Source organism: Oryx dammah, unplaced genomic scaffold (genome assembly GCF_014754425.2).
Source record: "Oryx dammah isolate SB20612 unplaced genomic scaffold, SCBI_Odam_1.1 HiC_scaffold_25, whole genome shotgun sequence".
NCBI classification, from domain to species: Eukaryota; Metazoa; Chordata; class Mammalia; order Artiodactyla; family Bovidae; genus Oryx; species Oryx dammah.
The window spans coordinates 36,694,598-36,711,026 of NW_024070209.1; the positions used below are offsets into that span (position 1 = coordinate 36,694,598).

At 48.5% G+C, this 16,429-nt stretch overlaps 1 protein-coding gene across 5 annotated transcripts in view; it reads left to right on the forward strand.

Annotated features, from left to right (window-relative positions):
* SPTBN1 (spectrin beta, non-erythrocytic 1) overlaps positions 1-16,429 on the forward strand; it is a 209,816-nt gene that overhangs the window by 183,484 nt on the left and 9,903 nt on the right. For all 5 annotated transcript variants that reach the window (XR_005718414.1, XR_005718415.1, XM_040224837.1 and 2 more), the window contains 12 exons: positions 388-651; positions 1,843-2,067; positions 2,690-2,779; positions 2,937-3,215; positions 3,865-3,995; positions 5,419-5,623; positions 6,004-6,378; positions 10,275-10,519; positions 11,611-11,749; positions 12,564-12,648; positions 14,377-14,573; positions 15,653-15,765. Coding sequence is in view for 3 of the 5 variants with exons in the window: in XM_040224837.1 (XP_040080771.1) it covers positions 388-651; positions 1,843-2,067; positions 2,690-2,779; positions 2,937-3,215; positions 3,865-3,995; positions 5,419-5,623; positions 6,004-6,378; positions 10,275-10,519; positions 11,611-11,749; positions 12,564-12,648; positions 14,377-14,573; positions 15,653-15,765 (2,348 nt within the window). In the remaining 2 variants the exon portion in view is untranslated. The remainder of the gene's footprint in view (positions 1-387; positions 652-1,842; positions 2,068-2,689; positions 2,780-2,936; positions 3,216-3,864; positions 3,996-5,418; positions 5,624-6,003; positions 6,379-10,274; positions 10,520-11,610; positions 11,750-12,563; positions 12,649-14,376; positions 14,574-15,652; positions 15,766-16,429) is intronic.

The following is a 16,429-nucleotide window of genomic DNA, read 5'->3' on the forward strand; positions in this document are numbered from 1 at the left end:
AAGATTCTCTGCAGTGTAACCGATCATGAATGTGACATTCCCCACCCTCCCTTCTCTTCCTTTATACACTATATTGTTTCAAAATCTTAACAGTTTAAGTGTTAAGGTCTCTTGGGGTGATGTGGAAGGGATGAAGTTTTAGGTTACTGGCAATAAATATCCCAGAGCCCCAACCATCACTTGGTGCTCCATGCCTGTGAAAACCAGTCAGGCCATCACTGATTTTGTCAAGCAGTAATTCCATGTAGAAAGACTGCATGCGTGCATGTGTATATTTGTGTGTGCAAATGTGTGTGTTGAGTGAATGGGTAACTCAATTCAAATATGTCAGGCTTGTTTTTCACAGTGACACCTGTTCTACAGACTGTATTTATGTGTGTTTTCCAGGAGGGAATGCAGCTCATTTCAGAAAAGCCAGAGACAGAAGCCGTGGTGAAGGAAAAACTCACAGGTTTACATAAAATGTGGGAAGTCCTTGAATCCACCACACAGACCAAGGCCCAGCGGCTCTTCGATGCAAACAAAGCCGAACTCTTCACCCAGAGCTGTGCAGATCTGGACAAATGGCTGCATGGCCTGGAGAGTCAGATTCAGTCTGACGACTATGGCAAAGACCTCACCAGCGTCAACATCCTTCTGAAAAAGCAGCAGGCAAGTGCCTGGGCTGGCGCACTACAGGCTGTTTCCCCGCTGTGGTCCTGGTGGTCTCAACTCGCCCACTGTGTCCTCAGACATTTGCTTGGAGTGTGAAGGGATTTTAACACACCCAGCACAGTGGGTTCTGGTGGCATCAGGGGACATTTCCAGAATCAATTTGGAAAGACACCACAGGAGTACTGGGGTCCATGCATGGGAGTATATTTTCATTATCATCTTAGTTGATAGATGGTATCACCACTTAACAGTATGGTAAATGTTCATTTCATCTAGTTCCACAGTTTACTTGAAGAAAAGTTACCATGTTTGCATACCTCATTGTACGTCTAAATATGTGATAGTTATCTGAGTGGTTCAGGGCACTTTTAGATAATAAGAGAAATTTGGGGTTTGGGGATAACAATAGAGTCCTTCTAAGAGCACATGAATTTACATTGATGAGAGAAAATAGCTGTGATGAGACTGAGCAGGCAGGTTGGTGGTAGTAGCTTGCAGGAGTTCCCCGGGCCGAGTTTGCATGTGGCCAAGTGTTCCCCTAGCTAAGAGAGTAGTCAGTGTATTTGCCAGCCCCTTGTCTCTGGGGAGAGCAGTATGTGGTCTTCCCAGGGTTGTGTTTCCTTAACAAGACACTGCTGCTGTACTTTCACCCTTTTCCCTCATGTAAATATACAGTTAGGCTGTCTTTAGCTTATTATCGAGTATTTTTAAAAAGAATCAGCTTTCTGATTAAAGCAATTGAGAGGGAGATGGTTAACGTTAGTTATCCTTCTGGCCTAAAAGAACTGGAAACTGAAGACCTGACTCCTTCCTGGTGATTAAGCTGGTTTTCAGTGTCTTTGTGACTTCTGAACAGGCAGATGGAGACCATCCTTTCCCCATAATTAATTATTTCCCCTGTCATTTGCCTCTGAAGTTCCTAGATAAATTTGACTGCTGCTCCCAAGTTTAAAAATCCTTAGAAAGAGAGGTTTTTGTTTTGTTTTGTTTTTTGGAAAAATCAGCTGACAAAGTGGAGCACTAGTTGCTGGCTTGCTAGCCATGCAGAACCATTTCTTGGGCTCTCCACTGTATCAATTAATATTCCCAAATCTTCTATTTTGGTCAGTGCCAAAGGGGAGCATGTAAAATCACTGTCTGTGTTTCCCTTGTCTCGAGTGTGAAGGTGGGTGTGTCTTCCATCTTCAGATGCTGGAGAATCAGATGGAGGTGCGGAAGAAGGAGATAGAAGAGCTCCAGAGCCAGGCGCAGGCCCTGAGCCAGGAGGGGAAGAGCACGGACGAGGTGGACAGCAAGCGCCTCACCGTGCAGACCAAGTTCATGGAGCTGCTGGAGCCCCTCAATGAGAGGAAGCAGAACCTGCTGGCCTCCAAGGAGATCCATCAGTTCAACCGGGATGTGGAGGACGAGATTGTGAGTGCCTCCTCACATGGCCGACTTGCAGCCTGGGTTCCCACTGCTGTACCTGACCCGCCTCAGTCCCTGGGTGGGCTGAGTTGTCACAGTCCTACACCGTGTGTCCACACAAAATACACCTCCAGATTTCTGTCTAGTTTTCTAAGGGTAAACTGAGGGCTTTAATGCCCCAGGACAATTGTTTTAACAACAAGTAATGGGGATTCCTAGGGAGTCTGGCATTGTGGATAAAAGTAAGATCTGGAAGACTAGCCTGTACCCTTCATTGGAGAAGAAGGGCAGGCTGCCTGGGCCGCCCCTCCCAGTGGGATAATTGTTTATTTGTTCTTTTTTAAAAAATTCTTATTAAAGTATAATTGATTTGCAATGTTGTATTCTGCTGTACAGCAAAGTGACTGACTTACAGATGCATATCTATTCTTTCCCTTTACGGTTTGTCCCAGGACATTGAATGTAGTTCCCTGGGCTGCACTGTAGGACCTTGTTGTTCATCCCCCACGAGGGTGGACCATGCTTCCTCTCCCGTACTGGCCTGCTTGCTCTCCCCTCCTGCCCTTGTCTGCATCAAATATTTGTTCTTTCTGAGTGGCTCTGACCACCTGTTTACAATTCCTTCCAGTTGTGGGTTGGAGAGAGGATGCCTTTGGCGACCTCCACGGATCATGGCCACAACCTCCAGACTGTGCAGCTGTTAATAAAGAAAAATCAGGTAAGTGTGTCTGCTGGGGCGAGCTCCACGATAGGAGGCAGAGAAGGGGGAGCTCAGAGGACGGGCAGGTTCTCCTTGGCCTCAGGGCCTGGCACAAGCAGTGTGCTGCTGTGGCTCAGTGAGCTTTGTGTGAGCTCTGTGCTCCCCAATCGCACAGACCCTCCAGAAGGAGATCCAGGGGCACCAGCCTCGCATCGACGACATCTTTGAGAGGAGCCAGAACATCATCACCGACAGCAGCCTCAACGCCGAGGCCATCCGGCAGAGACTGGCCGACCTGAAGCAGCTGTGGGGCCTCCTCATCGAGGAGACTGAGAAGCGGCACCGGCGGCTGGAGGAGGCGCACAGGGCCCAGCAGTACTACTTCGACGCGGCTGAGGCCGAGGCATGGATGAGCGAGCAGGAGCTGTACATGATGTCCGAGGAGAAGGCCAAGGTGAGGAAAGAGGCTGAGCCCACTCCTGTGCCCCGTCCCTGCGCCCGGGGAGCCTCTGACTCAGACCTGAAGCTTGCGCTGCTGGGGGTGGCATCCTTGTGCAACATCTGATTTGTTGCCTTGTTTACGGGGGCAGCATGGTGCACATAGGTGACTAGAACCTGGCTATTTGCCCCTTGGTAAAGAATTTTCTTCTCTGAATCATGGTACTTATCTGCTCTCCCCTTTTTTAAACAGAAATTTGCCAAAGTTTTTCTTTTACTGGATGCTTTTGAGACAGTTAAAAAGTTTTTGAAATACTTTTCGTATCACACTCCAACCAGAATGCTATCATCTACATCTGTTAGATGTGGAGAGTTTTTCCAGCCAAGACACACTTGGTTTGCCTGGGCTTCACCTCATATGTCAGAGGGTCCTCATCACTGCACCACCCTCATGGCCATCTTTCAGAGGCTCCCGCAGCCCAGTCCACCTCACCACTCCTGAAACGCTCCATACTCCGCTGCCCGTATCGCACTTGTGGCTTTTTTTCTTTCTGCCAAGTCTTCCTTCAGGCCCCCTGTGCTGTGCAGTCAGCTGGTCCGCTTTCAGGTAGTTTGGATTTGGGGATGGGGGCAGCTGTGGGTATGACGGTCCCCTGTCTGTACAGGATGAGCAGAGTGCCGTCTCCATGTTGAAGAAGCACCAGATTCTGGAACAAGCTGTGGAGGACTACGCGGAGACAGTGCACCAGCTCTCCAAGACCAGTCGGGCCCTGGTGGCCGACAGCCATCCTGAAAGGTACATGCTGCTTCATGAACATGAGACTGGCCTGGCAGTTCCTCCTGGTCACGGCCTCCTGCTTGAGTCTTTGAGGAGCGTTTTTAAAACAGACCCAGTAGGCCTGTGCTGAACAGGAAGGGTAGGCTATTATGTCATAAGGGCTTGCTCTCATGGGCTAACTTATCTCCTGCTGGCCAAGCCCTGTTGGGAGATGACTGGCGTCGTGAGTCAGGAGTGCAGATGGATCTGCATGGGCATACAGGGGGATCAGAGCACCTGCCCTGGGGTTAGAAAGACGTCCATTTTAGGGAGGTGTTGTGGTAGAGCAGCATGTGTGTGTGCCCTTAGTCGTCAGTCCTGTTTGGCTCTTTGCAACCTCATGGACTAGCCAGCCAGGCTCCATGGCATTCTCCAGGCAAGAATACTGGAGTGGGTTGACATTCCCTTCTCCAGGGGATCTTTCTGACCTAGAAATTGAACCCAGGTCTCCTGCATTGCAGGCAGATTCTTTACCATGTAAGCCACCAGGGAATCCCATGGTAGAGCGATGGATAAGGATATGTGGAGTTGTGAAATAAAAGAGCTTCCAAGAGAACAAAATGATGCCACTTTTAACCCCTATATTTTGAGTCTTGATAATGCCTCAGGAATAAGAAAAAAGAGTGTGTGGCACCCTGCCCTGTTACATACCAGACTGACACGCTCACTGCTGTGGTAGTCATTTTAGGCTTTCTCTGGAACTGCCTTTTGTGTCTCAGACAGACAGGGATCGGCTTTGGGCATTAACCAAGGCAAGTTGGAGGTGAGGTCCTTGGCTGTCTTGGGATGGGGCTCTTTCAGGAAGGTGGCCTTCGTCATCTCCAAGGCTGGGCATCAGTGAGTCCTTGTCTGACCACTTACCTGCTGGAAGGCTGTCCTTCTGAGAGAAGTTAGAAGTAGAAGCAGAGTGGCGGGGTGGATGCTGCTCCTCCAGGACCCAGGAAATGGGAGCAGCAGGGCCCGCCTTCCTGAGGGAAGAGCATACAGCCCAGAGAAGGTCAAATGCATGCAGACGGGGATGTCTTCTGTCCCTTTGGCAATGTGGCCCCTGAGAACGGAGGATGGCTCCTGCATCCTAGGCTAATAATTTTTTAACGTCACAGGAAATCCTGATGTTCAGAGCCATCAGTGTAGAGCATTTCGATTTCTCTCCCCGCCCTCCATCATCACAGTCAGGGTGGCCTTTGTCCTTAATGACTGTGTTTTGTTACATGTTGGCGTTCTATTACCTGAAGTTGAGGTCAAAGTTAACTTTTATTTTTGGGGCTGAGTTAGCCTTCAGATTCCTTCGAGAAATTTTGTATAATGTGACCTCCTGGCATTTGCCCTCATTTGCTATCTCCCTGAAGAAAATGTGGCATTTAAAGTTGCCCCCCACCTCACCCCGTCTCACTCCCCTCAGTGAACGTATCAGCATGCGGCAGTCCAAGGTGGACAAGCTATATGCAGGCCTCAAGGACCTGGCTGAGGAGAGGCGGGGCAAGCTGGATGAGAGACACCGGCTGTTCCAGCTCAACCGTGAGGTGGACGACCTGGAGCAGTGGATCGCTGAGAGGGAGGTGGTCGCGGGGTCGCACGAGCTGGGCCAGGACTACGAGCACGTCACGGCAAGTAACACAAGCAGAACTCGGGTGGGCATACGGCACAGGGTGGGCTGTGGAAGGCCCTTTGCATTCCCTGTCTGTGAGCAGAGGAAACACCCCAGACTCGAGTCAGAGGTCATGGGGTTTCATTTCAGCTGAGCACTTTGATCATCGAGCAACTTGAAATTGTCGTGTTTGAATCTCTGTGCCTGTTCCTCTGGTCAGAGGAGGTGGAGCCATGCCTTTCTCTGCTGCCATTAGTGAGAAGGAAGCCTGATTGACGTGAGGCTTTGGATCTGACATCTGTTAAGTCAGGTGTTTTTTTCCAAAGGGTGTTCGAGTGATCAGTAAATGATGTGTTCATGGTGGTCTCACTGGTTTCTTTATGCCCATCCCCATTTCAGATGCTCCAAGAGCGATTCCGAGAGTTCGCCCGGGACACGGGGAACATTGGGCAGGAACGTGTGGACACAGTCAACCACATGGCAGACGAGCTCATCAACTCTGGACATTCAGATGCTGCTACTATCGCCGAGTGGAAGGATGGGCTCAACGAGGCCTGGGCCGACCTCCTGGAGCTCATTGACACCAGAACACAGATCCTTGCTGCCTCCTATGAACTGCACAAGTTTTACCACGACGCCAAGGAGATCTTTGGGCGCATCCAGGACAAACACAAGAAACTCCCCGAGGAGCTCGGGAGAGATCAGAACACAGTGGAGACCTTACAGAGAATGCACACCACCTTTGAGCACGACATCCAGGCCCTGGGCACTCAGGTAGGCGGGGTGCCACCCTGGGCTGGTGGGAGGTTCTCTTTTCATACAGCGTCTTTGTGCCCCTCTCAACATCTCTCTCCACTCCTTGGCTCCTCAACTGTGCCTCAGAGAATGCCCCAAATTAAATGCACATACATGTGCACACACACGTTAGACATTGTTTTAACGCTCCATTTAGGAGAACTTATCAGTCCATAGTGCTCTCTGTCCCATTTGGAGACACCGTCGAATGTCTGTCATCATGATTAAGATAGTAAACCAGCTGCACACACACATGTACAGGTTATGGACCTTCTCAAAAATTTAAATTCTGTTGGCATGTCTATCCAGAGTCAGCTTCCCAGGTGGTGCTAGTGGTAAAGAACCCATCTGCCAATGCAGGAGACATGGGTTCAATCCCTGCGTCGGAAGATTCACTGGAGAAGGGCATGGCAACCCCCTCCAGTGTTCTTGCCTGGAAAATTCCACAAACCGAAGAGCCTGGCAGGCTACAGTCCATAGGGTCACAAAGAATCAGACACGACTGAGCACATCCATTCAGAATAATTTCCAAAACGATACCTTATTATTTTGCATCAACCAGAGTCTGAGTTATGTATTGGAGAATAGAGAAAATAAGATTCTAACGTTGTAGTGTGCCTGGCCCTTTCCCCTCTCAGAGAGTGGTTAGCACTAAGGCTTTGTTTAAAAGATTTCGGATAAAGTGATAACAACATAACAGCAAGGATCCGTAGTGCAGTCACTTTCTAGTTCATAGACTCGTTTCTGCAGTTTCTGGCGCAGTCTTATGTCTGTTAGATGAAAATTAAATTGTATGTTTTTTCCCTTAAATTTCATGATCTTAGAGAAGTCTGTTTTATTAAAGATATCCTGAGGACATCAGAGGATTTGTTTCTGTCTTTTGGGAACACATCAGTGTTCTAGTACAGGGGTCAGCGGACTTCTTCTGTAGAAGCCCAGATGGTCCATATTTTTGGCTTTTGTGGGAGATACAGTCCATTACAACTACTCTGCTCTGCCACTGCAGCGTGAAGCAGCCATGGACAATCTGAAAATGAAGGGCGTGTCTGTGTGCCAACAAATCTCGACACAGACAGGCAGCCCAGGTTCTGCCAGCCCCTGAAACCTAGTGTGTCCGCCTCCTTTGGTGTGCTCTGGGGGTTGCTCTATGGAGGGACCACCCTTACTGCCATTCTCTTCCCCTTAATCTGCTCCTTATAGAAGGAAAGATAGGTCACAGGTGCAGCTCCACTCAGATTAAGTGGCTTCACCATGTCCATCAAAGAGGTGGAAGATGTGGAGGGAATATTTAAAAGAAATATGTGGAGTGGCTGAGGGTCTACATCAGGCAGAATTTAAAAGAGCCTGCCGTGCAGTGTGAGGGTTTCCAGTCTTTCCTTCAGAGCTGGCAGTCTCTCTGTTCAAAAGTTCATCAGCTTCCCATAAAAGGTCCTGGAGTACTATGTGCGCGTGTCAGGATCCTGAATGCAGTCTGATCTGTTGTGCACTTGGAGCAAGGCCACCAGAGAAGGTCAGACCCAGGCCTCAATTGAGCCTGTCTCACTATCGCTGGGAGTTTAGTTTCCTCCCTAACCTTGAGTTCCCTAATGCTTTAACGATTACAGCGTGTACAGAGCATATGCCATAGCAAGAACTCTATTTGTTGTTTAGCCGCTCAGTTGTATCCGACTCTTATTGACCCCATGGACTACAGCACGCTAGGCTTCCCTGTCCTTCACTAACTCCCAGAATAAACGTTCTTTAATTCTTGTTACCATTTCTAAAAAGCTTCAGAGAACTTCCACAATACCTAGGAGGCTTACTAGCAGCAGGTCTTTCCTCTGCACCTATAAAATCATTTACTTTTAGAACTTCAAGAAACTGCAGAAATGGGGAGTTGCTCTCTCATTGTTTCATTAAATTCCTTCACCATGTGAGGCTCAGAGAGATGAGGGAGCCCACTGCGAGTCCAGGAACACCCAGGGCAGGAATCTACCCTGTCAAGCCTGATGGTGTACACCTCTTCGTACCCGATGGGCCAGGCCATTTCAGCCACAGAAGTGTGTGTGCCCCACCCCTTGTGCACTAACAGCAGAGCCAGAGCAGAAGGGAGGGCTTGTGGGCGGACTCCAGAAGCCGGCAGAGTTTGGGGCCAGCTGGCCACCACCATCCTCCATTCTGCGGGGGAGCAGAGGACTGAGGGGGCTCGAGGATGCTCTGCCGAGACTCCTCAGACAGTAGCTCATTCTCGTGCACATCCTACTGTTGCTGTCCTCGTCCATCTTGTTTTCTTGTTGTGAGCACAAATTAAAAACAAGTAGAGGCATAGGAAAAGGTTGTTTTTTGGTTTTTTTCTTTACTTATTTAGAAAGATTAGGTTAGCCACACAGGAGACTGGGCTTCCCAGGTGGCACTAGTAGTAAAGAATTTGTCTGCCAATATAGGAGATGCAAAATAGGGCTTCAGTCCTGAGTTGGAAAGATCCCTTGGAAAAGGACCCACTCCAGTATTCTTCAGGAGAATCCTATGGACAGAGGAATCTGGCAGGATACAGTCCATGGGGTCACAAAGAGTCGACATGACTGGACACGAACACACACGTGCACACACACACAGAACATTATCTATTCAAATGGCTCCCTAGGAACTTGCTTATTGTCATGTGAATGTATACCTGAGCCATAATTGCAGGATATTTACAGAAGTCTCTTAGGGTATGGAAATCAAATCACATATACAGCATTACTATTATGTACTTTATGTAAAACATAAGAGAGGGTAATTTTTGGATATCAGACAAGCCATGGTTATGAGTTTCCTTGTAATGATGTATCCTCCCTCCACCCATCCCTACCACCCCCAACAAAAGCATGAAAGCCTTTTGTTGTTTTTTCCCCTTTTCACACGGAAAGTTGATACTCTGCACTCTGTATGCTTTGCCTTTCCGCATAGCCCCATCATCTTGGAGCACTTTTCCTAGAGCCTGTCCCCTTTCTTTATCATGCCTGCCTGGGAGCCTGTTTGCCACATTTGCAGACACGGTTGGATGACCATCCTCGATGATTAAAATAAATAAACCAGATGCACTCATACACATTTACAAGTTAAGGACCTTCTCAATAAGAATTTGAATTATATAATTACTGTTGACATAATTACAGACATTGCGATGATAAATAACCTTACATGTATATCATTTCCTAAAAGTGTAAAAGTATATGTAGGATAAATTCCACCAAGTGGAATCATAACATCAAAAGGCACACACGTTTGTGGTTCCAGTGGGTACTGTTTATGCCTTCTGTAGGAGCTGTAAGCTGTTTGTCCCATCAGCGGTGAGTTAGCTCTCTGGCATAGACGTCATGAAGCTTCCATTTTTGCCAAATGAGAGATGACAAATTACAGTATCTCCAGGTAGCATCTTCTCATAAGACTCATTTTCATTCTTGTTCCCCAAAGCTTTCTGTTGAAATTTGGCTCTTAAGATTTTATCTTCTTTGGCATCAGTTTTTATTTTTTCCAACTACCTTGAGTGTGGCGTTTTTGTTTTTCAAGTTGGAATATTCTGTTGTAGGAGCTCTTACAGGTGATGTGTGTGCAGCAACATCACGTAGCAACAGAAAAGGCGTTTTCAAAATGAGTTGTTCTTGGCAGTTTCTCGTTTGTGATAAAGAACACCTTCTATACTGTGCAGGAGCAAATTAGGTATTTATTTTTGGGTATGTGGAGGCGTGCCATGTATTTCTGTGCCAGCTTTGCCCACCGGGCCGCCTCCAAGGGCCTTTCCTGAGCAGGGCTCCGTCACTGGCGGGGACAGTGCATAAGAGGGAGTGGGCAGTGGGGGTGGTAGCTCAGAGGCCAGCTCTGGCCCGGCTCACCTCCCGGCGGCTTCACAGGTGCGGCAGCTGCAGGAAGACGCGGCCCGCCTCCAGGCAGCCTACGCGGGCGACAAGGCTGACGACATCCAAAAACGGGAGAACGAGGTGCTGGAAGCGTGGAAGGCCCTGCTGGACGCCTGCGAAGGCCGCAGGGTGCGGCTGGTGGACACAGGAGACAAGTTCCGCTTCTTCAGCATGGTGCGCGACCTCATGCTATGGATGGAGGATGTCATCCGGCAGATTGAAGCCCAGGAGAAGCCCCGGTAACGCTGCCTGCCTTCCTGACCAGGGCCTTGCCCCAGAGCTTCCTGTTCAGAGGAGGGGCGGGAAAGGGCCCTGGGGTGAGGGGGCGCCACTGTTTCACTCTGCACGCAGTTGTCAGGGAAGGAGGCGTCCAGTGTCATTAGGAGCCCTGTGGAGCCCTCCCTGGTTCTCCCCGACCCTGTCCCCAGGGTCCACGCTCACCTAGGCCCTCCCACCCTCATCTGTGGGCCTCATGCCTCACAGCAGCTATGGATCTTGGGTCTGTTAGTGAATGTTACCCCTGGAACAAGATGGCTTTTCTGTGTCTGTTAGGTTAAAAAAATACTCTGTCCTTTCTTATGCACATTACTAAAGGTACCTCTGACCCTCCACATCTGCTATAATGGGGTCCTGGGATTGGTATTTAGTGTTTGTCCTATATCTTCTCTTTGGCCGTGTTTCATGCAGAGCAGTGAAAAGAAGCTTGTAGGTGAACAGGCAGGCACACCCACAACCTCCCATTCACCCCTGCTGGCTCCAGCACCCACCATAATTGAGAAAGGGACTGTGCCCCAAGAGGAGAAATACGGTTATTACATGTATGAAGCAGTTATGTTTCCCCTGGTCATGACTTCCCAGTCAGTAGGTTTTGATGGATGAGGAATCTTCATGGCGTCACTGATTTCTTAGCTGATTTCTGCTCTGTCTTCATGTCTAAATAAGGAGACAGTATTTACTGCTCTTTGAAACAAGTCCTGAACCTTTGGCAGCTCAGTAGGGCATGACCGGGGATACCTGTTACTCTGAACCTTCTTGAAGAGGATGAACTGGATTTTAAACTAGAAGTTTGAACAGAGATCCAGTGGTTTTTCTGGCCTCCACTGAGAAGAATGACTGTAGCACAAACACATGCAAAGTAAAGTGGGCAGGCGCAAAGCTGGCCCTGAAATACTCCTCCTCCATGCTGCAGCTCTGTGACCCAACCTGGGCGCAGACTGTGAATCAGACACCGTGCTGTCAGTTTTCCATCAGAGTAATTACCTGTTTAGAAACCTGCACGAGCATTTAAAAGCTTGGTCTCATAAAGAAAGTATTATTTGTATAATTTTAGGGATGTGTCATCTGTTGAACTATTGATGAATAATCATCAAGGTATCAAAGCTGAAATCGACGCTCGTAATGACAGTTTTACGACCTGCATTGAACTGGGGAAATCCCTGCTGGCAAGGAAGCACTACGCATCTGAGGAGGTATGTGCTGCTTTGCTTTGGGGCCCAGGGGTGAGCGCAGCTGGTGTTCAGATGTAGAATGCCTCTCGTGGGTGTGTATGTATGTGTTGTACGTATGTATGTGTATGCATATATATTTACACACAGGGAGAAATCTGTGTTTGCATTCATACATACGTAAGCACATGTTTACATGTATTTCAAAACTGCTTGCTTCTTTCTTGTGTGTTAGAATAAGGCATTTAGGCAAGACTGTAGGTCTAAAACCAATCAATTTGTGGCCCAGAAGACAGTTTTCAAGGACCATGGCTGAGGGTTGGTTCTCTCTCACCTCCTCCATTGGTCCTCTGCGTGGGTGACACCCTTCTCTGTCCCCTATGCCCTAGATCAATTTGCTCTTTAGTGCATGGTCGCTAAGTCAAGTTAGGATGCTGGTGATACAGAGGTAAGTGGCTGTCAGCGTGAGGCCCCCTTCTAGGGCTCAGGCGTGCCCTCTGAGAGCTTGGGGCTTGGCCCTCTCACTGCCCCTCTCTTCCTGCATGTGTGCAACCCGGGAGCCCTGGAGTCTGGAGAGGGCTTGATACGTTGTTGGCCACCTCACAACAGAGCAACTTTGGGTAGAGCTTGGCCTTCTTCCCAGCGCCCTCCGGTTGCCATGCTTTTCTCTCCTCTCCTGGCACACAGATGGACTGAGTGGTTCTCAGATCTTTCCTATGTTAGTGGTGATCTCTATGTAAAATGTGTTTTTCATACATAAAGTAGCCCATCAAGGGGCAGACTAGGAGGATGTGGTCCAGTCTATTAAGATGTCCCTGGGGTCCTTCTTTTCTCACAGATCAAGGAGAAGTTACTGCAGTTGACAGAAAAGAGAAAAGAAATGATTGACAAGTGGGAAGACCGATGGGAGTGGTTAAGACTGAGTAAGGATATACCAAATTTCTCTGCTCTTTCTGGGTCCCCACTGAAAGCAAGCGAGTTTATTTACCTGCTTTAACTGGTTTGATACAGTGTTATATCTTACTGATTTTTGGAGCCTCTCTGTTTGTTTTTTAATATCTTATTTAACTCTTTCATGCTAATAAGTATTTTTAAGTTGTTCCCTGTGTCACCTTTGTTGTCTTTCATTCCCATGATTGATCTCAGTGCTGTTGTGAGTGGTGTCTAGGTGTGCAGAGCATCCCTCTGGGGGAGCGCAGTAAAGAGACCCCCACCCCCCAGTTATCTTTAGGAAGAATTGTTACTGCAGAGTCAAGAAGATGGAAAGTTGGCTTGGTTAGGTCTTAATGAAAGCTAACAATGATAAAGAATTGTCAGTGAAGCAGGCATTATTCTTAAGTATTCTATATGTTTTTTCTTTATTTACTTTCCACAGTAATTTTCTGCGGTAGGTTCTATTTTTAGTCTCATTTTATAGGAGAATATGTGAGCTAACAGAATTTGTAACATACAGTATTGGGAGTAGTATTTATGAACATCAGAGGTAGTCCAACTGAAGCATCATTTACCGTATTTACTGTATTCTGCCATTCTGTGCTTGGGGCTCCAGGCTTCAGCCTTATTCTCAGGTACCAGAAGTGCTTTCTAGAAGCAGAATCCGAAGGTCCTTTTCTAAAAAATGTTAGGCCTCATTTCTTGAGTGCCTCAGCTCAAGAAGTCCCACTCTTGACCATTCTCTGGGTGAGAATTTGGTCTCTTAATTTCACCCACTCCCTGGGCAGGTTCATTTCAGTTAAGCAAAGCCCAGGGTACACCCTGCACTGTGAGCTAGGCACCAGGCTGTGTGCTGAGCAGTCCTGATGAGGTGAAGAGTCCCTCATGTGGTGCAGCGTTCGGGCCACCAGGGTGACGCGGACACTGCCCGCAGTGTTTTTCTTACCTGAACGGCCCTGGGCACTGCTGCTTAGTGTGTAGTGAAAGTGCCAGCCAGCCCCAGCGGAGACAGAGCAGGATCTGACCTGCCTTCTCACAGTGCAGTGGGTGGAGGCCACGCTGTGTTTTCTTGCGTGGAGGACAGAATGAATAAAGCAGAAGCCCTTTAGCCCATACCATCTCCATTTTGTGTAGGGCTCCCAGACCCTTCCCTCCCTTTCAACCCCCAAAGTAAAACATAGCACTTCCAACCCAGAAAGTGTGATCGGTGAATGGCTGCTCCATCAGGGTCGTCTGGTTGAACATAGGCTGTGAATTCCTGCAGGGCTCCAAAGCTTACTTCACTGTAGTAGGGCTGAGTGAGCAGAGCGTATATTCTGGTCCTACATGGTCTTGTGGCAGCCACTGTTCTCATGGGGCTCTTTAGAACCTGTACTGTGCTGGTCCAAATTGAGATGTGCTCCAAGTATGAAATTTCAAATACAAAAGAAAGAAGATGTAACACAGCTCAGTAATTTTTCTTTTTTTTTTTTTTACTGATTACATGTTGAAATAGCATTTTGATATATCAGGTTGTCTAAAATGTGCTTCTAAAATTAATTTCACCTGTTTTTAATGTGGCTAGTAGAAGTTGCACATGTAGCTCCCCTGATGTTATGTGGACAGAGCAGGTCTGGACTAGACTAGGCTGCTTGTGCAGGCAGCTGCCACTAGAGGGCAGCACCACCCCCGGCTGCCCAGTCACCTGCCCACATTCTCACTCTCGGCTCTCTGTTCAGTCTTAGAGGTCCATCAGTTCTCAAGGGATGCCAGTGTGGCTGAGGCCTGGCTGCTCGGGCAGGAGCCCTACCTGTCCAGCCGAGAGATAGGCCAGAGCGTGGACGAGGTTGAGAAGCTCATCAAGCGCCATGAGGCTTTTGAAAAGTCTGCAGCGACCTGGGACGAGAGGTTCTCTGCCCTGGAAAGACTGACGACGGTGAGTGACCACTGGGAGCCGGGGTGCTCTGTGGTGCTTCCCGCTCACCTAGACCTGGGAGCTTATGTCATTGCTCTGTTCTTAGAAGCATGAAGGGTCTTCCTGGACTTGGTGTTTCTCTTGGTACAGGACCTGGGGACATGGCCCAGGGCAGCTGCCCCCTCAGTCACTTCCTGGGCATGGAGATCTGTGATCACTTGCTGTCTGGGCATTGATTGATTGGGATTTGCTTTCCTCTTTTGATCTGTTTTTTTTTTTTTTCTCTCCTATATCTCATAGAAGCTGTGGTTCCTAGGGATCTTAGCTATACAGTTATCTTCAGATTTCAGAATTGGAATTCCCATCAGGCAGGAGTAGCTTATCCTAGACCACCAGGCTCTCCCCAGTCCTGATGATCTCTTCTGCCAAAATAAAGGCTTTAGAATAGGACTTGCTCACTGGTGATCTCTCTCCCGAGACACTTGCACTGCCGGTGGAAAGCTGATTCTTTATGCTGTACAGAAATGATGTTCTTACGATTCTGGGCTTCTCAGCTATACATGTATACTTCTGTGCTAAAACGGAATGCTGTGGTACTCACTGCTCATGAAATGGATTAGTTTCAGTTGGACTAGTTTGTGGCTTTTTAAAATGTGTTATTGGGGTTTAGCTAAACCCAGTTCCCACCGCAGCACAAGAAGCCTCGTTGGGAGTTACTGCAGTGCTGCCTTAGTGGTGTTTGAGCTCTGATGGGAAGTCCGACATGGACCTTCCCACTCAGCTGCTTTCTTCCTCAGTGAATTCAAGGGCTGCAGAGTTCATGTAGCAATTAAACTCAATGTCCCAGTGCCACACACAACTCCCAGGAGTCTGCCAGCCCGTACAGTGGATCTGCTTCATCACGCAGACCTTGGTTTCCTGTGGCTTGGGGTTGTTGCCTCAGTTCCTGTGACGTTAATGAGCTTTGGCTTAGGATGTCAGAGCTCCAGGTCGTCCTGTGTGATCCAATGTAGAACACTCAAATAGGGCTCACCTGGAACCGTTTCCTTAAAAGAGGCAGAGTTTGGGGCTCTGCCGGACATCACGGTGTTCTCCCTCAGTTGGAGCTACTGGAAGTGCGCAGACAGCAAGAGGAAGAGGAGAGGAAGAGGCGGCCGCCCTCCCCCGAGCCGAGCACGAAGGTCTCCGAGGAGACTGAGTCGCAGCAGCAGTGGTGAGTCAGCAGCAGCCCGCCTGCCTGCACCCAGCCGCAGTGACAAGTGGGGTTTAGGGAGCTAGTTTCCGAGCCTGTGCTGCACTGTGCCCTTCCTGCCAGTCATTCTGCAGACAGCGTAGACCCATCATACAGTCACATTTGAGGACGCTGACTTGTCCATAGTAATATTGCTGTGTTGGCATAGAAAGTGGAATGTGGACAGCACTCTCTCTGCTGTGCATACGTGTGTACACACACATACAACTTCCCCAGGAGTAAATGGATGGAGTGAACCACCTGGATTTCAGGCCAGTGACTGCACGGTGATGCTTTTTGAAAGTTCTGGGTGATTTCAAAGAAAGGGCAGAAACTACTCTCTGTTTCTGAAAGGCTGAGTATTTTGCTGTGGTTAAAGCTCCGTGACAACTAATGGCACCTCTATGGGCACTGATGCCTGAGGTCTCACTCTCTATCTAGAGTCCATTTGAAACACTTGAAAGTTTTTAGAAAGAAATCCCATTATGTAAAAGAGGGCTGTTTATGTTTTTCTGAGAGAGAGGCTCTAATAAAGTTGATCTGTGTTCTCCCCCATCCTGCCTTACTCTTCTCTTTCTCCTCTTTTCTTCTTCCCTACCTTCCCTCCTTCCCTATTTCCTCCTCTCCTCTCCTCCATCTTCTCTTC